The sequence below is a fragment of the Podarcis raffonei genome, chromosome 10, assembly GCF_027172205.1.
Source record: "Podarcis raffonei isolate rPodRaf1 chromosome 10, rPodRaf1.pri, whole genome shotgun sequence".
NCBI classification, from domain to species: domain Eukaryota; kingdom Metazoa; phylum Chordata; class Lepidosauria; order Squamata; family Lacertidae; genus Podarcis; species Podarcis raffonei.
In genome coordinates, this window is record NC_070611.1 from 32,380,409 (window position 1) to 32,403,072 (window position 22,664).

Sequence of the window (22,664 nt, forward strand, 5' to 3'; positions counted from 1 at the left end):
CTGCCTCCCAACCGCTGACGAATCAGAAGAGTGGGGAAATATAGCCCCTCGTTTGCTCTGAAGGGGTTTTCACGACCCAAGCAGGCCCCGCCCCCACAGTGGGCGTGGCAGCGAGGGGGGACGCGCTGCTAGTGCGCAGTTTACCCGCCGGAAGTTTCCGCGGGTTCGCGTCCGGAAGTGACGTCGCACGTCGCTCCCTGCGCTAAGCCCCCTCCTCTGTGGCGGCGGCGGCGGCAGGCTGCGGCAGCTGTAGAGCCGGGCGGGGCTTTCGGCCGCGGCGGGGAGGCGGGGAGGAGGCGGCGGCGGAATATGGCGGACGGCGTGGACCACATAGATATCTACGCCGATGTGGGAGAGGAATTCAACCAGGTAGAGAGGCTCCGGGGGCCGAGGAGGAGGCCGGCGGGGAGGCCTGGCTGGGCTGTGAGGGAGGGAGAGAGAGGGAGGCTCTGACTGGCTGCGCTCGCTGCAGGCCTCGGCCCAGCGGAGGGAAGCCGCCGCCATTGTTGTCTGCGGCGCTCGCCGAGAGGCCTCTGCCCCTTTCCCGCCTGGCGCGCTCGCGAGTGGGGCGGGGGGGGGAGCTCGTGTGGAAGAAGAGAAGGGCCGAGGGAGGGGGCGCGGCCCAGCTTTGAGTGCGCGTCACCGCCGCCGCCTCTCCCGCCCCTGCGAGGCCTCAGGCGCTGGAAAACAATGAGCCCGGAGACGGAGCCTCCTGCAGCGCTGTTGGTTGTTGCCCACTTTCCCCCCTCGGGAGGAGGAGGAGGGAGCCCGGAGCCCAGCGGCTCCGACACAGGCAGCAGCCGCTTCCCCCAGGAGGAGGCTGCGATGGGGAGGCGTGACAAGATGTTTAGCCTCCTCCGGGAAGGCTCGGTCGGAGCGCCGGCGACGAGGCTTACGAGAAGCCCAGGGCGGCGCCGAGGGAGAGGGGAAGCAGTTCCCTCGAAAGGCGCTTCGCGGCACAGCCTCCTTTCGCGCCTCTTTTCCGTTTCCTGATCAACACGCGTGACGAGACGGCAGACGTTGCGTTTTCAACATTTAATAGCTCGGTTTGCACAGGAGGTTGAAGGCTATATGGGTATGTTTTTTACAAGCTTAGAAAATGGCAGAGGCTTTTATTCCTGTGAAGTCTATGAGAAATGGGGCAGAAAGGCAAAAAAGTAGAGAATTGTTTCTGTCCCGTAACCGTTTTGCCAATCAGTGTGGAGAAGCATCCAGTTCACTGAGTATGCTATTTGATGCTGGAAGGTTTGGTTTAGCTTCCACCATTCTGTGTGGTCATCTGTTCACCCATTTTTGTCCTTATTCTCTTATGTAGCCTCAAAAGAGTATTGTGGAGATTTTGAAAAGACTCACATTGAGCAAGGAAGTGTTCCTAGAATGCATTTCTATGCTATTTCTTTTGGAGTAGTTCTTGTGCCTTCTTTTAAAAGCATATTCTTTGTTTTCTCCCATATTTCAATGATGTTTCAAACTTTTTAGTTTTCCTTTCTGCTGGCGATGGATTAAAAAAGTTAACTGGTGAAACTAATTGTACTAAAGGGGAAAGGGGAAAAGTAACTTGAGTATCTGCATTCAAAGGCTGATCTTTTCATGTTATTACAGGTACTGTAGTTGTGTTTAGTAAAGGGAGGGGCACTACATGGATGAATATGCTAGGTCTGCCCCCTATTTGCATTCCAGTTGCTCTGTTCAAAGTGGGGAGCCCCCTGTCCTCCTTGAGGATTCCTGCGTTACTTAGAACCCTGGAAAATCCAGAGTTCTAAAATGTGCAAGAAACCTCTATGGGGACAGGAGGCTCCCTACATCAATCACTATCCAACTGATGGAGTTGGTGATGGAAACATACAACCCAGGTGGTGGGTCATAGAGCAAGTGCACCTGTTCCTTCCCCCTCCTTCTATATGTACTGAAGACCTGAAGGGAGTGTAGGTGAACTAGTGTTCTGAGCTTGTGGAACTGACATACTCCATTGGATTGGAGTCCTTGGCCTTATTTATGTGTTCAGACTCCTCAGGTAGAAGCAAATGTGGGGAGAAGCAAGGGGACACTGAAAAGTCTGATCCCTCCAGTGTGTCATCAATACAGAGGTTAAAGTCCTTCGTGAATTGGAGGGCAAATGTCTGAATTGGAGAGTTTCTAATACTTGTGAAGGCTTCTGGATCCTCATACCTGACCTTGGCTCTCAAACTCCTGGAGGGCTTTATTAAATGTAAAAATGATGTGCTGGAGGGGACATAGCTTTGCTTCTTCTTAAAATTTATAAATTTAAATTTATAGTCAATTTATGACATCTGTTTATATGTGAGGTGATGAAACACCCTTTTAGAAGTTCTAGAAGTGTATACTACTGCAATTCTATTTTTCTGTTTTTAATTTGGTAATACATTCTGTGCTGTCAATCACTTGAAGTTGTACACAAGTTAAATCAGAGTAACTATTATGCATAAAATATTAATAAAACTGTACAAACTCAGCCAGCTAAAACTTCATTGGCTAACTAAAAGCAACATAGTTGAAAATTAATCCGTTCAGGCACCAAGAAATGCACTTTGAAAAAGCCAGTTTTACTTGGTGGCAGAAGCAAGGAGAGACGAGAAAAAAAAATTGTGTGGAAAGCATTTCATGATGTAGGCGCCATCACATAGGAAGCTCACTGTTTTTAAATCTGTAAAGAAAGGGTCACATAGCTTTCTTTATGGACATATGGTAATGTGGAAGTACATATAAATTGTTCCCCCACCCCCAAAAAAATCTGTGCAGGAGGTGTATGTGTATTTGTTGCTCAGTGAGATGCTATACTGTATTCATGTGTCATCAGGTAATCTGGCTGTCTAAATTGAAATGCAAATTGAACATTGTTTTTGAAGTTCACTGCACACATTTGCATCTGTTGTAGCATCTACACCTCTCATTTACACTATTGCAGACATAATAGGTCTCTTTGTTATCTGTCTCATCACACTTAGCAAACTGCAGTTCACCAAAAATTAGAAAGTAGTCATGACAATAATGGAAAGAGGAGACGTGTGTGGGTGCGTGCGTGCATGGGTGTAGGTGGGTGGGTGTGCGCTGTTTCCTCATATATTTGGGAGAAAAAATGGATCCACTGTACTTTTCTGCTGAGTTAGCAAGCCATTGGCAGAGGATGACCCCTTCAAGTCTTCTACCAAAGTTTAAAGCTACTCTTGGCTACTTTGTAAAAACCCCGAAAACTTGGGGAAAAATCATCCTGTGTAGTTGGGCTCTTAGATACAAGTTTCTCAGATTGAGCCCTCTGGAGGCCAGAGAAAGATTTTTGATGAAATTGGTGTAAGCCACATTGAGCCTGTGAAAAATGAATAAAAGATAACAGTGGTGCTTTAGTAATTAACACCTTTTAATGCAATGGCCTCTTTCACATGTGTAATGAACTATAAACTCTAGAATTCTGTGTAATTTTTTGAGCGATTCTATTAGGCTGTCTTGGTTATTGCGATGAGTAGGAGATTCATTGGATTAATAGATTTAATTCTTTTGGTTTAGTACTGTTTTGTTGACTTCAGTTACCTCTAGCTTCAAGGTGCTGTGTTTTTTTAAACACTGGAAATGAAGTTTTCACTCTTTGTTAATTTATATTTTACTTGTATTATTTGTTAATTGGTATTTTTAATTGTTGAATATTTTACTGGTTTTTTTAAATGTAATATATACTACACTGGAATAAATATTCTGAAGGTATGGTATATAAATACAAATAAATAAATAAATAAATAAATAAAGTTCTATTCAAGCCTCTCCAGAAAAAATGAACTAAAAGTATGACATTCAATGACCCCTGTCTTCTAGGAGGCTGAGTATGGTGGGCATGATCAAATAGATCTGTATGACGACGTCATCTCTCCATCTGCCAATAACGGCGATGCTCCAGAGGATCGTGATTATATGGACTCTCTCCCACCATCTGTTGGAGATGATGTAGGCAAAGGATCAGCACCAAATGTTGTCTACACGTATACAGGAAAGAGAATTGCATTGTACATTGGGAACCTTACTTGGGTAAGTGTTACGCTAGTTATTGCTGCAATAGGAATTGTAAGAAACTGCATTAACTCAGACCATTGACCTATCTACCGTAAATTTCGCTCCATAACACGCAGATTTTTCCTCCTAGAAAGTAAGGGGAAATGTTTGTGCGTGTTATGGAGCGAATGCCTACAGATGGCGGGGGAATCTGCTGCAGTTGTGAGCAGTCCGTGGCTTGCTTTGAAACAGCAAAGAGGGTGTAAGCAGCTCCTGTCAGCCAGCCTAGCCGGGAGGAGGGAGAGAAGCAGAGCGGGGTTGGCTGCTTTAAAACAATCCCGTGCTCTCTGTCCCTGCCTGCAGTTTTTTGCTGTCCGATTTTGGATTAGCCACTGTAGGGGCTGTGTGTGTGTGTGTGCTTGAGCTATCGTTCTCCTCCTCCTGCTTCCTGTTCACTCTCCCTGCGCCCCTGCGCTCTCCCTCCGACTTTAGAATTGACACTCTGTGTGTCTGTGTGTGTGAGAGGGCTCCTTCTCCTTCTCTTGCTTCCGTTCACTCTCCCTGCGCCCCTGCGACTTTAGAATTGACACTCTGTGTGTCTGTGTGTGTGAGTGAGAGGGCTCCTTCTCCTTCTCTTGCTTCCGTTCACTCTCCCTGCGCCCCTGCGACTTTAGAATTGACACTCTGTGTGTCTGTGTGTGTGAGAGGGCTCCTTCTCCTTCTCTTGCTTCCGTTCACTCTCCCTGCGCCCCTGCAACTTTGGAATTGACACTCTGTGTGTCTGTGTGTGTGAGTGAGAGGGCTCCTTCTCCTTCTCTTGCTTCCCGTTCACTCTCCCTGCGCCCCTGCGACTTTGGAATTGACACTCTGTGTGTCTGTGTGTGTGAGTGAGAGGGCTCCTTCTCCTTCTCTTGCTTCCCGTTCACTCTCCCTGCGCCCCTGCGACTTTGGAATTGACACTCTGTGTGTCTGTGTGTGTGAGTGAGAGGGCTCCTTCTCCTTCTCTTGCTTCCGTTCACTCTCCCTGCGCCCCTGCGACTTTAGAATCGACACTCTGTGTGTCTGTGTGTGTGAGAGGGCTCCTTCTCCTTCTCTTGCTTCCGTTCACTCTCCCTGCGCCCCTGCGACTTCCAGCACCCTGCGACTTTAGGGCCAGTTCTCTCTCTGCGTGTGTGTGTGTTTTGACCTCACTGCGCTTGTTGGGGGAGATTGTTGGTCGCAATTTTTCTTGATTTGTCTCAGAGTGGTTACTATCATGGTTTCCTTGCCGGGGAGGAGGGAGAGACGCAAAGCCTGGACTTCCGGGTTAGCGCCAGCGCTGAATGGCGGATTTCTCCCGGAGCTCCGGGAGAGATCTGCTTCGCGGGTTCGGGTCTTGTTGCTCACGGCGGAGCAAAGACCCTTAAAAGTCACAGGCGCGTAGCCTGTGAACCGGAGACTCGGCGGGCACCTTTGCCCCCCCCCCCCCACGTTGTGAAATAGCCTTTTTAAAGGCTATAGATCAGCGGAGGGGTGCGTGGAGCGGTGCTGAGAGTCGCTTTCACCCAGCCTGCGAAGCGAAGCCGCGTCGCCATCAGCGGAGAGCGCTGACTTCTTCCGAAGATTTTGGACTAAAAGAGAGCAACTTTCCGTGAGTAGGATTGAGTTTGCATTACAAATTGGACGTCAAAATTAATGAATTTGGGCACCGAGACGGATAAGTACTAAAAAGGAAGTCTGCTTACCGTCCTGCAGCAAGATTAAAGCGAAAGACAGTGAAGCTGTAACTTCTGACAGGAGCTTTTATGAGCTAAGAAACCCAACACCAAGCAAAGAACTCCCCCCCAAAAGGCAGGGGAGGGGGGGAAGAAGGCTTTAAAGGGATTTCCTGCCTAATTTAAAGGAGATTGAACTGATTACCGCTGCTTATCTACCTGGGGGTCGGACTGCCGGAGGAAAGACACCGGCTAAGGACGGTTGCTACAAATAAGGTTAGAAAGTAACTGACATATAGACTTTGGTTACTCTCAACTTGAAACATCGTATTTGGTTACATAGTAAGTCACTTGCAGGACACTTTTAATTTGGATCCTTTACAAAGTAAGGGACTTGGAGGGCTTTTGCTTTTTGGAAGTGTGGGAACAATTTAAATTTCAGAAACTGATTTTGCGCCCTCTAGAGGATTTGGTCAGCTTCAGGAACTAAGTGGAATTTAAAACCTGAGAACTTTTTATTGTTGACAGTTTAAGAGTGTGGGAATGACCTTGAACGAAAGACTTTGTTATGGCAGATGGTAAACAGAAAGAAGATCCACAAGAAACAACTTTGAGATCTGGTAGACAATACAAAGTGGACTCTTCTATGCAAAGAAGGGCCTCTGTATCAGGGGCCCCGGGAACTGCAGCTGCAACAAAGGCAAGAGTGAAAACAATGTCTTCAGAAGATGCGTTTACAAAGGCCTTGGGAAAAATAAGTGATTCTTTAGAGGAATTAAAGAAGCAAGGTGCTGAAACAAATAAGAAAATTGAAGAAATCTCTGGGAAAATTGATCTGAATACAAAAAGTATAACTGACCTTGGAAATAAAGTGAACTCTAATGCAGAAGCAATTGGGAAACTATTGGAAGATTCATCTACAACGCGAAAGATAGCCGAAGAAGCTAAGGAAATTGCCACTGCTGTTGAAGGGAAACTTCCACCGGTGTACAGGAAATTGGATGAGTATGATCTGACACTTTCTATGCAGGATATGCAACGCAAGGAGAAAAACCTAAGGATTAGACTTGTGCCGGAAAAAGAAGGAGACAACTTGGTGGATTATTTGACAAAAGAGTTTTCTGACTTTTGGAAGCAAGATTTGAAAGAAGAAGAGCTCAAAATTGAGAGTGCATTTAGGTTGGGAACAAGGCAGAAGAAGAATAGACCCAGAGACTGCTTGATAACTCTAAGATCCAAAGAAGAGAGGGATAAAATATTGAACCTGCATTATCAAACAACCCTTCGGATTGAGGATTCTTATATTGAGATTTTTAAAGACATCCCTAAAAGTATCTTGGATGCAAGAGGTCCTTACAAGGATTTGGTGACACTACTGAAGAGGAACTACATACTATTCAGGTGGGAGTTTCCCCAAGGCTTGTCTTTTAAATACAAAGGCAAGAAAAGAAGAATAAAAACAGTGAGCGATAAAGACAAGTTCTTGGGAGAACACGAAGAAGACCTACAGAAAGAGACCCATCCAGGAGAAGGACATCCTTCAAGATTAGACAAAGACACAGAACCACCGACAAAGGACGAACAACAATTGGGAGCTGTAGGAGGAATTAAATAACCCCATCATGGCTTTGCAACTTCTAACTTGGAATTGTAATGGTCTAAACAACCCCCGAAAAAGAAAAAATATATTTCATGCTTTAAAGAAAGATCATTTGGACTTGATTTGTTTACAAGAGACCCATGTGACAAGAGCACATAGAAAATTGTTAACAAATAAGAGACTGGGACAAGAATTTATATCTTCAGATAAAGTAAAAAAGAGAGGAGTGGTGATCTACGTAAAGGAAAATTTGCAGCCGAAACAAATCTTTAAAGATGACCAAGGAAGATATTTGGCAATTGAAATTCAATTTCAAGGAGAAAAATTTCTGATAGTGGGGGTGTATGCACCAAATGAAGGGAAAGCAGAATTCTTTAAGAAGTTGCATGAGACTTTAATGGACTATATGGACTATAAACTGATTATGATGGGAGACATGAATGGAGTAGTTTCAACAAATATGGACAAAGCACAAAGACAGGTAGTCACAAAAGATGGAAGACTACCAAAAACCTTTTTTGAAATGACTGACAATATGGATTTGATTGACATTTGGAGAACAAAACACCCACTAGAGAGAGAGGGAACCTTCTTTTCTGAAGCCAAAATGACATGGACTAGGATCGACCAAATTTGGGTGACTAGCGGTATGGCGTCGAATATAAAGAAAGTGGAAATCTGCCCAAAAACTCTCTCCGACCATAATGCAGTAAAGATGGTGATGAAGCAAACAACAACTGGCTCTTTCAGATGGAGAATGAATGACACCTTATTTAGAGACGAGGAGATCTGTAAAAAGGCCCAAAAAACCCTGAAAGATTATTTTGAAATTAATCTAAGGACTAAAGTAGAAAAAAGAATAGTATGGGACGCAAGCAAAGCCGTGATGAGAGGGTTTTTGATACAACAAAATACATTAAAGAGAAGAAAGCAAAATGAGAGGAAGGAGAAAATTCTGGATAAGATAAAAGAAGGGGAAAGGAAATTAAGATTGAAGCCAAAATCGCAAGAGATTCTAAGAGAAATTAAATTGTACCAAACACAATATATGGAACTGATGAATCAAGAAATAGAATGGAAAATTAAACAAATGAGACAGAAGTCTTTTGAATCTGCAGACAAATGTGGCAAGTTATTGGCTTGGCAAATAAAGAAGAGACAAAAACTCAACACGGTAACAAACTTAGAAGTGGAAGGAAAGAACATATGCAACCCAGTAGAAATTAGGAATTGTTTTCAGAACTACTTTAGACAATTGTATACACAAGGGCCGCAGAATGAAACAGATATACAACAATTCCTCGAGAAAAATGGGCTGAAAAAGATTTCGCAGGAAAGTAAGACAATTTTGAATCAGGAGATATCAATACAGGAAATAGAAGATGCCATTCAAAACATGACGTTGGGCAAATCACCTGGACCAGATGGACTGACTTCCAAATATTACAAAGTTTTGAAGGAAGGACTTATACAACCTTTGAAGGAAGTCTGTAATGAGATCATGAAGGGGAAAAGGGCACCCGATACGTGGAGAGAGGCCTACATTACACTTATACCAAAGACAGAGACTGAAAAGACCCAACTTAAGAACTACCGACCCATCTCCCTACTAAATGTGGATTACAAAATCTTTGCTGATGTTTTAGCAAAGAGACTGAAAAGAGTTTTGATGGAGGAGATTCATGGGGACCAAGCGGGCTTTCTCCCGAAAAGGCATTTGTCGGACAATGTAAGGAATATAATTGACATTTTGGAGAAGTTGGAAGTGAATATAAACACTAAGGCTGTTTTGATATTTGTGGATGCCGAGAAAGCCTTTGACAACATTTCTCGGAGTTTTATGTTGAAGAACCTCCGGGGGATGGGGGTAGGCCAAGGGTTTGAAAATGGTATAGGTGCAATATATTCTGAACAGAAAGCAAAATTAATTGTAAATAATGTTGTAACAGAAGAGTTTAAGATTGAAAAAGGGACACGACAGGGGTGCCCTATTTCCCCATTACTTTTTATATCGGTCCTTGAGGTTTTGCTTAATATGATCAGGAGGGACCAGTTGGTTAAAGGCATTCAGGTCGGAGTCAAACAATACAAATTGAGAGCATTTGCAGATGACCTGGTGCTTACATTACAGGAGCCAGAAGCTAGCACGAAAAGAGTTTTGGAAATAATCCAAGAGTTTGGTCAATTGGCAGGATTTAAATTGAATAAGTTAAAGACTAAGGTATTGGAGAAAAATCTAACACAGATTGAAAAAGAAAGGTTTCAGAATGAGACGGGGTTGACGGTGGCTAAAAAAGTGAAATATTTGGGTGTGAATATGACAGCTAAGAATGTGAATTTATTTAAAGACAATTATGAAAAAACTTGGACAGAAGTGAAAAAAGATCTAGAAATATGGTCAAACTTGAAACTTTCCTTGTTAGGTCGAATTGCAGTTATAAAAATGAATGTTTTGCCAAGAATGTTGTTTTTGTTTCAAACATTACAAATAATGGATAAAATGGACTGTTTCAAGAAGTGGCAGAAAGATATATCTAAATTTGTCTGGCAGGGCAAGAAGCCCAGAATAAAATTTAAGATATTAACGGATTCAAAGGAAAGAGGGGGGTTTGCCCTGCCAGACTTTAAATTGTACTATGAAGCGGCAGCTTTCTGCTGGCTAAAAGAATGGCTGCTTCTTGAAAACACAGACATTTTGGATTTGGAAGGATTTAACAATATTTTTGGGTGGCATGCATATTTGTGGTATGACAAGGTTAAAGCGCATAAAAGTTTCAAAAACCATATTGTCAGAAAAGCACTGCTGAATGTCTGGGTTAAATATAAGGACTTGCTGGAAAATAAGACTCCAAGATGGTTATCACCAATGGAAGCTAAGGCAGTTAAAAAGCTAAATATGGAGTCGAAATGGCCAAGATATTGGGAAATCTTGGAAAAGGAAGGGGACAAACTGAGATTGCAGAGTTTTGAAAAATTAAAAGGGAAGGTGAGAGATTGGTTACATTATCACCAAATAAATGAAGTGTTTAAACTAGACAGAAAAATAGGCTTCCAGGTGGAAAAATCAAAATTAGAGACTGAACTGTTAGAATCCAGTACTAAGAATTTGTCAAAAATGTATGACCTGCTGCTGAAATGGAATACACAAGATGAAATGGTAAAATCAAGTATGATTAAATGGGCTCAGGACATTGGTCATAACATCATGTTTGCTGATTGGGAAAAGTTGTGGACCACCGGGTTGAAATTTACGGCGTGTAACGCCTTAAGAGAAAATATAATGAAAATGATTTATAGGTGGTACATAACCCCAGTCAAGCTTGCAAAGATCTATCACTTGCCTGATAATAAATGTTGGAAATGTAAAGAAAAGGAAGGTACATTCTTTCACCTCTGGTGGACGTGCCCGAAGATTAAGGCATTCTGGGAAATGATTTATAACGAACTGAAAAAGGTATTTAAATATACTTTCCCCAAGAAACCAGAGGCCTTTCTCTTGGGTATTGTCGGCCAGGGGGTGTTAAAGACAGATACAACTTTTTTTATGTATGCTACAACAGCAGCTAGAATACTTATTGCAAAGTACTGGAAGACACAGGATCTACCCACACTGGAAGAATGGCAGATGAAGGTGATGGACTATATGAGCTTGGCAGAGATGACGAGCAGAATCCGAGACCAGGGAAGAGAAGCGGCGGAAGAAGAATGGAAAAAGTTCAAGGACTATTTAAAGAAATATTATAAAATTGGAGACAGTTAGAATGATGTTGGATTAAAACAAATGGTTACTATCAGTAATGGTTATGACAAAGAGAATAAGGGTGATTAGCATAAATTTATAATAAAATAAGGCAAGATTTCGCTGAATAACTGTAAGATTTTGGAATACAGAAACGGGAAGTAAGAGGAGGTCGAGGAAGTAAGGTTTAGAAATTGGGTTATGAAATGGTACTTGTTTTATGTTTTATTATTGTTGAATGTTTGTTCATGTATGTTTTGTTTCTGTTATATAAAAAATTGTTCAATAAAAATATTATAAAAAAAAAAAGAGAGAGACGCAAAGCCTGCTTGTTCTAAAGGAGCAAAGCCGGAGAGGAGCCTCTCCTGCATTATTAGCAGCATCCTTCTCCACACCCCCCACACGTGCTCCTTGTCCCTTGAGTTCTCTTCCTTCCCTCCCCACTTAAAACGTGGTTACAAAGCACGGATCCACATGGATCCTCAGGATTTTTGCACTAGGTCACCCCAAATTCACCATCAGATCACATAGCATATCCATGGCTACAGCCTGCACCAAAAAACGCACCCACTGTTTCATGGGGCCGCAATGGCACAAAAACGTGGTTACAAAGCATGGATCCACATGGATCCTCAGGATTTTTGCATTGGGCTACCCCAAACTCACCGTCAGATCACATGTCTGTGGCCACAGCATGAACCACAAAAATCATACATCCACTGTGTCGTTTAGAATATTTTTTTCTTGTTTTCCTCTAAAAACTAAGTGCGTGTTATGGTCAGGTGCGTGTTATAGAGCGAAAAATACGGTAGTTCACTATTGTCTCGATTAGGTGCAGCCCTCAAAGGCTTCATACAGACATGTTTCCCAGTCCTGCCTGAATGTTTTGCATGCATATTGTCTACCACTGAGCTGTGACCCTTTCTCTTTTGCTATAGGTAATGAGTGTAAAGTGGACTTTTGAGTTTGTAATCATTGCTTCTTAAAGTCTATGTAAATTAACAAATTCTTTGCTTATTTTAAACATAATTTGCTGAATTATATCACTGAGCATTAGGAATCTTTCCAGTAACTTTAGAAAACAATAAGTCAAACCAACTTAGCTTAAAAAAAGCTTTTATATCATATGCATCAGATGCACTTAGCGTCTGCTGTATTATCTGTTCCCTTGAATGGTGCAGTGGAAAAGTGATAATAAATGGTTTTTTGGATGTGGCTTTGCTTCTATTTTGTTTTTGCTATTATGTTCAGAAATGAGATTTCAATTACACATATTTTCCAGTGGACAACAGATGAAGATTTAACTGAAGCAGTTCATTCACTTGGTGTAAATGATATTTTGGAGATAAAATTTTTTGAAAACCGAGCTAATGGCCAATCTAAGGGGTAAGAATTTTGTTTAAATTCATAATTCCCATTTCTGTTCTACAGTGTTACAGGCTGTACAGGACACTGTTTTTTTGCTTGAGAGAATGTAGCTTAAGAAGATGGGACAGGACTAGAACAAGATTTAAGGGAGGAGTAGTGAGTTTAACTGGACAGACCATAAAGGAAGCTGAGACTGTGTTGGTCAAGAAAAGGAATTGGTGAAGCAACTGGTTCTGAGTAAGGCATGAAAGCAGGCTTAAGAGACAAAAATGAAACCTGGTTTGCTAGAAGGTTTGGGGTGTCTTGCTAATAGTAAATGAGGGTTACACTTCACAGAGTAAATTATTAGGAAATGTATGGTAGCCTATTACAGTTTGCTTATTTGGGGGTGGGGGAATTAGGTAATTCTTGAATCAAAAACTGACTCTTAAGTCTTCCTTCTAAAATTATTGTAAAACATTTCAGTTGAGTGACACTTTCTCAGGGCCTCATAACCACCATACATAATTCCCCCATCTATTTCTTTTCAGGTTTGCTCTTGTAGGTGTGGGATCTGAGGCATCTTCCAAAAAACTAATGGATCTGTTGCCTAAACGAGAATTGCATGGTCAAAATCCTGTTGTTACTCCTTGTAATAAGCAGTTTCTGAGTCAATTTGAGCTGCAGTCCAGAAAAAGTAAGTGTTGCTCCCAGCTACTCACAGTGAAGTGAAAGAGCATGTTTTGGACGGAAAAATTACCATTTTGCAATTGTGGATGTGTTTGTATTTGGCTATTAAGTGCTGACAATCTGCTGACTAAGGCTTTGTTTACTGAAATGCAATGCTCAAACTATAGATTCTGTAGACTTTTTAAGAATATTGTAGAAAGACATGGATCTTACTTTCTCTAGTACTACTTATTTTTTTAGTGATAAAAACATGCCAGCTAATTTGAGTTCCTATACATTTGAAACATCACATTGATAAAGCATCATGTAACTGGTGAATCCTGGACCTATTCAAACTAGCTAACGAAAGTATAAATATCATAAAATATAAGAACAGCATAAAAATAAGCCAAGTGTTGTATATTGAACACTTTTGTTTTCTTCTTTCAGCTACACAGTCAGGCCAGATGTCTGGTGAAGGCAAAGCTGGTCCTCCTGGAGGCAGTTCACGGGCAACGTTTCCACCAAGTAACAGAGGGAGGGGTCGTTTTCCAGGCGCCCTTCCAGGAGGGGATAGATTTCCTGGACCAGCTGGACCAGGAGGACCCCCACCACCTTTCCCAGGTAAAATGTTTTGCGTTATACATTGCTGCCTTTATGTATAGTTGAAGATACTGAAACTTGACTTGCCAGTTATTGCACTTTGTTTCTGGACAGTAGGATTATTTTATATTGACATACATACTATACTGAATAAAAAAAACTTAAGTTAAAACACACACAGTATAAAAGAACACTATAATAAAACAGAACCACAAGTGTACAGTGTTAGTTCTCTTGATAATTGTTGCTGCAGTATTGGACATTTTCATTAGTCCCTCTCTCCCCTAAGTCTATACTCAAAAGTTATAAGCTTTATTGTAAAACATTAGAAACCTATGGTAGTTTTTAGCATTGGCGTGTTGTGGAATGCAAGTAGCTGGGGCAGATGTCACCTCTTACCTTTCCACCATGAGAATTGCCAGATTATTTGATAATGTGGATTCTTGTTATATTTAATATTCATATCCATATGTCAGTAAGCTTTCCCAATGATCTTTACAAATGTTTCTGTAAATTTGGAGAAAGTTTTGCTAGAAGTAGTAGAAGGCATTATTCTTTCTTTCTTCCTTCCCATTTAGCTGGACAGACACCTCCACGTCCACCCCTAGGTCCTCCAGGCCCTCCAGGTCCTCCTCCACCTGGCCAGGTTCTACCTCCTCCACTAACGGGTCCCCCTAATCGTGGTGACCGTCCCCCTCCTCCAGTTCTGTTTCCAGGGCAACCCTTTGGTCAACCTCCACTGGGCCCACTTCCCCCTGGCCCTCCACCTCCAGTTCCAGGCTATGGTCCTCCACCTGGTCCTCCACCCCCACAACAGGGCCCTCCTCCACCTCCAGGTCCTTTCCCCCCTCGTCCACCTGGTCCGCTAGGGCCACCCCTGACATTGGCTCCTCCTCCTCACTTACCTGGGCCTCCGCCAGGTGCTCCCCCACCAGCTCCACACGTGAATCCAGCTTTCTTCCCCCCGCCAGCCAACAGTGGCATACCTACATCAGACAGCCGTGGTCCACCACCTTCAGACCCATATGGCCGACCTCCACCTTATGACAGAGGTGATTATGGTCCACCAGGCAGGTGAGTTGCTTTCCTCATTGATAGCATCTTTATTCCTCTTTAAAAACGCTTAAAGAGTCTTAATAAGGAGGCTTGATTTCCTTCAAGGAAGTAAGGTTACATCAGAAAAGTGTTTCTCAAATGTGGGAATAATATTAAACCAGTGTTCCTTAAATGTTTTGAGCTTGGCTCCCCTCTTATGAATGCATGATTTCTAGGGTCCCAAAAACCATCAGTTCCACAACAGACCGTATAGAGATAATTGATTGCTGCAGTGTACATAGCTTGCTGCTGTGTGCAAAGATCTGTGAAGTGGAGAACTGATCCAACCCAGGCGTTAGGAAACAGAATGGAACAATATACAGTCGTACCTTGGATCCCAAACGCCTTGGTACTCAGACATTTTGGCTCCCAAACGCCACAAACCCGGAAGTGAGTGTTCCAGTTTGCGAACGTTCTTTGGAACCTGAACATCCAACAGGCCTTCTGTGGCTTCTGATTGGCTGCAGGAGCTTCCTACAGCCAATCAGAAGCTACACTTTGGTTTCTGAACATTTTGGAAGTCGGATTCTGTTCAGCTTCCAAGGAATCTTTTCAGCTTCCAAGGTACGACTATATGATTGTACATCCTAAAGCTACACCCCAAGAAAGCATCATTGGAACATAGCAGCAGCTTTTGCCAAATCATGCTTACAAATCCAGTGCAAAATGTATCCTTTGCTAAAGGATATTTAACCTACCAACATCTTGACTGACAAAGGAAAGAAGGCTTCAGATTCAATCCTATGTTATCCCCTGCAGGTGTTTTGTGAACTCCCTAGGGGTGTGGGTGACCGCACAGTTTGAGAACCAGTGTTTTAAAAACAGTACTTAGACCTTCCTCATTTCCATCAGCTATGTACAGTATTTGTTTTATTTTGTTTTCGTTGGTGGCTTCTTTTATGTCTTTAAACAAATCCTACATTTGTAAGCTCCCCATACCTGTGTGTGTATGTGTATGTATAATTAACTTTTTAATGTTCAGCTATTCAAGTTTTCTTCACCAGCTAAAAGTTGCAATTTAGTTCCTTTAAAGTAAATCACAGTGTAAAGATTAATATAAATGTACGTTCTTTTAAATGAACAAATTTTGGTCTCTAATAAGAAAACACTCTGTGCGTCAGCTTGAGATGTCCTGCTTTACTTTCTGCTTATCCTACATCTTCCTTGCAACTCCAGTGACCTAGAGTAATCTTTGTATGACTACTCTGATGGATTCAGACAACCATATCAGACGGCAGACAATATGAGGAATCATTGAGTTGTTTTTTAACTGAAAGAGGAACCCCAATTGTTGATCAGGTTTTATTCAGGAGATAGTTAAATTCTGTGTCTTCACTCAACTTGCGAGTTATCATTATGGGTGAAATGCTTAGAAATCCCATGATGACCTTATGTCAGCTGCTGTATCAGTTGTCTACATCCACCTTTTCTTTTCCAGACTTACATAATAAACTCCTGTTGGCTTACCCTTTGCTGCTAATTTCCCTTTGTTGCTGTTTGTCTTATGTTCATGTTATACCACATTTTTAGACGTTTATAGATTGTGATATATAAGAATCTACTTGCATGTTGTGGCATATAACAGAGGCTTTGTTGGGATAATTTTTTTGTCAAATAACCTTCCTAGTCTTTTACTTGAGAACATTGTTTCTAGCTTTGCTAATTGGTTCATGGAATTACTGTCTAAAATTTAAAATGTTATCATTCAGCTTTTTAGAAATTTAGAGCATTTGGCATAATAACTTGGAAGACTATGCTGAGAACCCATAGTTTACAAAACCAAACTTTTTAATATTTTGTATATCAAGATAATACTCTAATAAACAAGGGAGGGCTGAGGGGGTTGAAAGCAGAAGTAGAATCTCTGCACATAATGTCCAATATTTTCATGATGATCTCAACTACAGTCCATAACTATATTTAAATTGTCAATTATATATCATAGGCGTTTCACTGGAAATAACATGCCCATAAGAGAACAATTACATATGCCATTGTATTGGAGACAAACGAAAAATAATACTCAAAACGCAGGGAGGTATGAATTTTTAGACATTTCCTCTTATGCTAAATCAGCTATAGGATCTTGATCCACTTCTTGCTCTTAAGAGGATAGCATTGCTTATCATTCTGCATTTTCTTTCTACCAAAAGAACTAACACTCGCAAGAAAACATTTCTTAAAAGCACGTAAAGCCATATAATTTTATAGTGCTGGAAGGAATATGGAGAGCATAGTCCAGTTGGTGTTCCCCTGCTGATTGGAGGTATCCATCAGCAGAACAGGAAGAGAGGCAACTTTTGGCAATTCCTCCTCACTCCTTAGAGCTGCTGCCTCCCCATCTTCTTCAGAGGGTTGGTGAATTGAAGACTGGCTGATAATTAATTTCCTTCCCATTCATCTGGCAGATGTCTTCCATCAGCAGGTGAACAGCAACTGGTTACCACCAGCAAAGATTAAAATCTCATCCTAAGGCATGACTTCCTTTCTAGCTTCAGTAAATATATTACATTATCTAGATTAGTGTGTGCCACAAAGAAACTGGAGGAGGAAGTTGGGTGGTACATCCTGAGGCATAGTAGAGGTGCCTGTAGGAGGAGAAAGGCCTTCTCTAGTCTTGTTGTCATTCTCCAGATGTTCTGTTTAAAGCAGAGACTGGCAGATGTTGCAGAGCTCAAGGGGGCATAAGCAGAATAAGTATATTTCTGTCACTAACTTCAGTTAAGTAAATAGTTAACTACTGGCACATTATGCTTATGTTAAAAGCATGAATATCTTTAGAGAACAGAGCATTCTTAATGCTTGGCAACATTTATTCATTATGTTCACTATGACAGATTAGAGTATATGCTGAGGACAGAACTCTTTGAAAGACTCATTTACTGATTTGAGCAGGCTACAGATCTCTCTGCCTCAGTGATACATATACATGCTTGACAGATTTGTAACTATCTGTTGGAGCTTTCTGAAGATGGAAAGCAGAACATAAGTAGATTATCTGACATTTCACACTAATAACAGAGTTGTTGCTGCTGTGGTAGTGTACTTTTTCTCTCTAGCCTGCAGGTTTTGCATTGTAAATATCTTGGTTTAGAAAAAGCTTCCTCTGATTTGTTGTTTTGCTTAAAATTGCATACTAGAATTGTTAAAACAGTTGTACTTCCCTAACTCACTGGAGGTAAATGTTTTGAACTTGTGTGTGTTTGCAGAGAAATAGATGCTGCAAGGACGCCTTTAAGTGAAGCAGAATTTGAAGAAATCATGAATAGAAACAGAGCTATCTCTAGCAGTGCCATTTCAAGAGCTGTATCAGATGCAAGTGCTGGTCAGTATATTTTCTTTATGATTGTCTGATGCGACATCTAGGACTGTCTCTGCATACATACATATGCCTATCCACTAAAATAATCTGATGAGGCCCTTCTGTGTGTTTCCACTTTCTAAAATACAGGTGTTGAGAGCACATGACCGGCCTTTTTCTGTTGTGGCACCCAGAAAGTGAATTCACTGGCATTGGATGTTAATTCCTCTCCCTTATCTTAGTGTTCTGCCATCAGCTAAAAGATTACGCTTTCAGCACACTTTTAGCTATCTGTTGCTTAAAGTAATACTTTTCTTAGCTTTATGGGCTATTTTTCTATAGCTGCTTTGTAGCTTTGCTTTCTTTTGATGATTGTTGACATTATTGTAACTTACTTTAGTTATGAATGCCCCCTGAGCACTTCCTTTTGGAATTGGAAAGGTCTAATATAGAGCATGTGCCTAGATCCTTCAAACGGCAGTAAATGTGTGGTTTATACCACTTCCGACTGAATGTGGGGCCTGCATAATTGAATGCTCCCCTACCAAAAAACAAAGTACACAGAGAAAAGTAGTATACAATGAAAATGCTAGAGCAAGAACACTTTTCCATTCTATCTATTTTTTCTAATGTAGATGGTCACATACTTTATTCAGTCATATTAGCCTCCTGCTATAGTAGTCTAGCTCACCCATCATATTAAACCATCGTTTGAAACTGCGGTTTAATATGAACAAGCAGCATGCTGGTACACGCTGCTCAAAAGTTCCTGTGCCATTCCTCTTTTCCACTTTTGCTGCTGCTGCACCACAGATGAAACAAGCGTTTGGCTTGTCATGTTGCTTGTGGTTCATTCAGAAAGAAGCAAATCATGAGCCCAAGTTTAGGCAATGTGACAAGTCAAAAGAGTCTAGTTTGTTTTGTCTGTGGCATGGAAGTAGGGGAAGGGTGTCATGGGAACTTTTGAATGGCATGAACTCACACACTACTCGTTCACATTAAACCATAGTTTGTTTTTAAACTGTGGCTTATTGAAATGTGCGGACCAGGTCAGTATGAAGTGGAACAATCTATGTTTGAAACAGTTGAAGAAGGCTGGACAATGGGAAGGGGTAAACTGTTCATTCACATTGTTTTATCCATTTTCAGCGGAGTATGGAAGTGCTATAGAAACCTTGGTGACTGCAATTTCATTAATTAAACAGTCCAAAGTATCTGCTGATGATCGTTGCAAAGTACTTATTAGCTCTCTGCAAGATTGCCTCCATGGAATTGAGTCCAAGTCTTATGGTTCTGGGTCAAGGTAAACCTTTTGTATAAAAATGGGGGAAAGTTTTGGATAAAGTTCCAGATAAGAGTTGTGGGGCTATATTAGGGAATGGACCTAGTTAAGTCATTCAATGTACTTAAGTCTATGGATTTTAGTGGGTCTATTCAGTGTGTGACTTGGATATCACTTAAAATAATTAACTTGATGTAGCTCTAGTTTTTGTAAAGCTTAATTTCATGGTTAGGAAAATGCAGGTGTAATTGGAAGGTTAGTTTCTAATGAAACCACGGTTGAACAACTTCACAGTATCTTAAAACCTAATTAAACTGTTGAAAAAACCATTGTAAGTTCTTAAAGTGACTTTTATCAAGGAGGGACTCAAATTACAATAGTGGTAGGAAAGTTAAGAGAAGAAAAAGCATAGAAATTCCATTATCTTGAACATCAGTTGGACTTGGAATGGAATAAATTTCAATTCTGAACACCTGTACCACACTCATTAAAGGAATTTTCTGTCCTGCCTTTTGGCTTTGCAAAGGCTCCTAATGTAGCTTCGAGATTTAAAAGACAAAAATAGAATAAAAGTCATGAAATCATATAAACAACATTAGCAGCAGAACTATTACTTAATGATAATATCACAGTGAACCTAATTGCCAAAGTTCATCTAAACAATTTATTTGTATCGAGACAGGGTTCTTCATACCAAAGGAAGCAAACAAATTCAGTGTGTTTATTGCAGCAAAATGTTTCAATTTGAGAGAATTAATGAAGTAATTCCTTTTAGAAGACGTGAGCGATCAAGAGAGAGAGACCACAGCAGATCAAGAGAGAAGAGCCGGCGCCACAAATCTCGTAGCAGAGATCGTCATGATGATTATTACCGGGAAAGAAGCCGTGAACGTGAGAGACATCGTGATCGCGATAGAGACCGCGACAGAGAGCGCGATAGAGAACGAGAGTATCGTCATCGTTAAGAGGTAGGTATATTCATCTTTTAATGATGCTTTAAAAAACTTTTTATAGTTTTATAGAATAAAGGTTTATGGTATGTTATATTGAACACTTTCCTGATATTGATGTTATATTCAGGTAAGTGTTAATATCTTGTCATTTCTCTTCTCTCCCCCTCCTTTTGCTAACTGAAGAAATACCTTCTGGTGTGTGAAATGTGTTTGTGTGATTTTGCTGTTTTAATGGCAGCCTGGTACTCATTAAATTTAGGAGTTCAAATTTACATGAACTTAATTTCAGGCTTTGGGGTACCATTTAGCACAGTGGTCTTGCCTACATATATCTTTGCATGGTAACAACATGCCAAAGGTGGCTACTGGGAAGGTTTTTGATGGCACTAGTGACCGGGGTAAATTGCTGCCACTATTGTAGTGCAACATGTTGTGACATTGCACTGATAGTGGAATCTAGTATATAGTCCTATGAGGTGCTGCATTATTTGAAACAGAATCACATAGTTAGGCCACAAGTCTATTTTAATTTGCTTTAATCCAAGCATTTGGCTTTTGTTTTATATTAATCATAGTCAGAGGAAATACACAAATTGTGTAATCGGTACCTAAATTCCTGTATATCTCAACTTTATGGATTATTTAACACATGGATCATAGCCCATTTTCAGTTGCCCACAATATACATCAAACCCACAAGTATTCAGACCTTAGGTGTGGCTGTTACGCTAGGGTTTCCTGTTCCTTTTAACGCTGGTTTCCAGAATGCAGGTTATACAGTTGCATATTCAAATTAATAGATATTGAATGAAGTTCTAGCTGTTTTGTATTGTTTTTATTGGAAAGCCTAGTACCAAGATTCAAAGAAAAAGACTAATGAATTTCCAAGGGGGAGTAGCTTTGATTTTTTTTCTTGTTACAGTAGCCGCCTAATGTGATATGGCAAGCCCTTTTTATGGTATGGGTGGTTTGCTTTTAAAAGAAAAACAAAAATCCCACTGGCCTGCCCATTCCATTAGGCTTCTAAAGTATAGCTTTGGATCCTGGCCTAGGTGTCAGCTAAAAGGGAAACATAATAGTTTTGAATAAGTTTTATAATTGGTCTAAAATATTTTGTGTCCTTTGAGTTTTATAACTAGCATGAAGCTGAAATTACTATTTTATATAAACCTTTCAGTTACACAATTTGTAGCACATCCAAGCTTTTCTCATTAACTCTTGATGTTACTGTTAAGACAGAATACATTTTCTTTGGTTATAATCAGTGATGACATTGCCCATATGGTAACAATGGGAATCTTCAGTTTGATGATGGGAGTTCTTATCGCAGACACTTAAAACCAAAATAATGTGTTACATGTTTAGAAATCAGTGCCAGAAATATGAAATTACCTTCACAGTCACAGACCAGTATACACCATCATTTCTAAGCATAAAATTTTATGTCCCCATCTTTTAACTCTGGAGGAATTAATTTGCATGACTACCAGGGTATTGTGAGGGTGATTGAAGAACCGTGGAATGTTAAAAACACTAAAGCAGTGTTGGGTTTTGTTTTAGAATAGCTACATTTTCATGTTTGTGTACTCGTACCCTACACACATGGATATAAGTCAAATTTGCCCCATAACAAAATAAGCAGTATTTGATTTTGATTTGAAAAGGAATTGGGATGCAAAATGTCTGCTAAAAGGAGATAGGATTTAAATGAAGTGTTGTGTTTTAATCACATCACTGTAAAAAAAAAAAATCTGTTCCTTAAAATGGTCTTTTGTTTCTGTAAAGTAAAACCTGTGTTCTCTTGTAGATGTTTATTTTGGGCAAAGCTTTAAATTTCATGTACTTATTGTACTTTTACAATCTGTGCTATATGGTGCAAAATTAATATAAAGAAAGTTGAAGAAACAGTCATATTCTGAGGTGACCATAGAACAGTTAGCTTAATTTACTTTTATAGACACACACACAAACACACAGTTAAGCTTATAAGGTTTATTTTTCACTACTTATGTGAGAGATACAATTTTCCATTCCAATTTGTATGTTCATCTAAAATTTCATTACACTGTCTTAAAGATTATACTTTTATAATGTTGGAAGGGTAAAAGTGACAATTTAAAAATCATAATTTGATTTTTACCCACATCTATGCCCCTTTAAACCTAGACACTGTTGTGCAGACTAGTCACTTTATTGCTATAATCTGATGAACTATTGTCTGTGTTCTCTAGTGACTAAAGATTTAAGTAGATATGCTGTGCTTCCAGCAGCAGAATGACATAACTTTTCTCCCTATTATTTGTTGAATTGGTGAATGATGTGAAGGTAGTTTATGAAGGGTTGAATCCAGAGAAATGTCCATGTATCATAGCTGGTGGAAGC

The 22,664-nt window shown here is 40.7% G+C and overlaps 2 protein-coding genes across 6 annotated transcripts in view; one reads left to right on the forward strand and one right to left on the reverse strand.

The window, feature by feature from the left end:
- CPM (carboxypeptidase M) overlaps positions 1-235 on the reverse strand; it is a 57,085-nt gene extending 56,850 nt beyond the window's left edge. Inside the window, exon 1 of the mRNA XM_053405681.1 lies at positions 145-235. The gene's annotated coding sequence lies outside the window, so the exon portion shown is untranslated. The remainder of the gene's footprint in view (positions 1-144) is intronic.
- The window catches only part of CPSF6 (cleavage and polyadenylation specific factor 6), a 32,141-nt gene continuing 9,701 nt past the window's right edge, over positions 225-22,664 (forward strand). For 2 of the 5 annotated variants that reach the window (XM_053405671.1, XM_053405670.1), the window contains exons 1-10: positions 225-369; positions 3,826-4,035; positions 12,315-12,418; positions 12,931-13,076; positions 13,499-13,672; positions 14,230-14,725; positions 16,692-16,784; positions 17,956-18,071; positions 19,197-19,350; positions 20,105-20,297. In XM_053405671.1, the coding sequence (XP_053261646.1) occupies positions 310-369; positions 3,826-4,035; positions 12,315-12,418; positions 12,931-13,076; positions 13,499-13,672; positions 14,230-14,725; positions 16,692-16,784; positions 17,956-18,071; positions 19,197-19,350; positions 20,105-20,294 (1,743 nt within the window). In that variant the 5' untranslated portion in view covers positions 225-309 and the 3' untranslated portion in view covers positions 20,295-20,297. The remainder of the gene's footprint in view (positions 370-3,825; positions 4,036-12,314; positions 12,419-12,930; positions 13,077-13,498; positions 13,673-14,229; positions 14,726-16,691; positions 16,785-17,955; positions 18,072-19,196; positions 19,351-20,104; positions 20,298-22,664) is intronic. The other 3 variants (XM_053405672.1, XM_053405673.1, XM_053405675.1) reach the window with 3 other exon arrangements.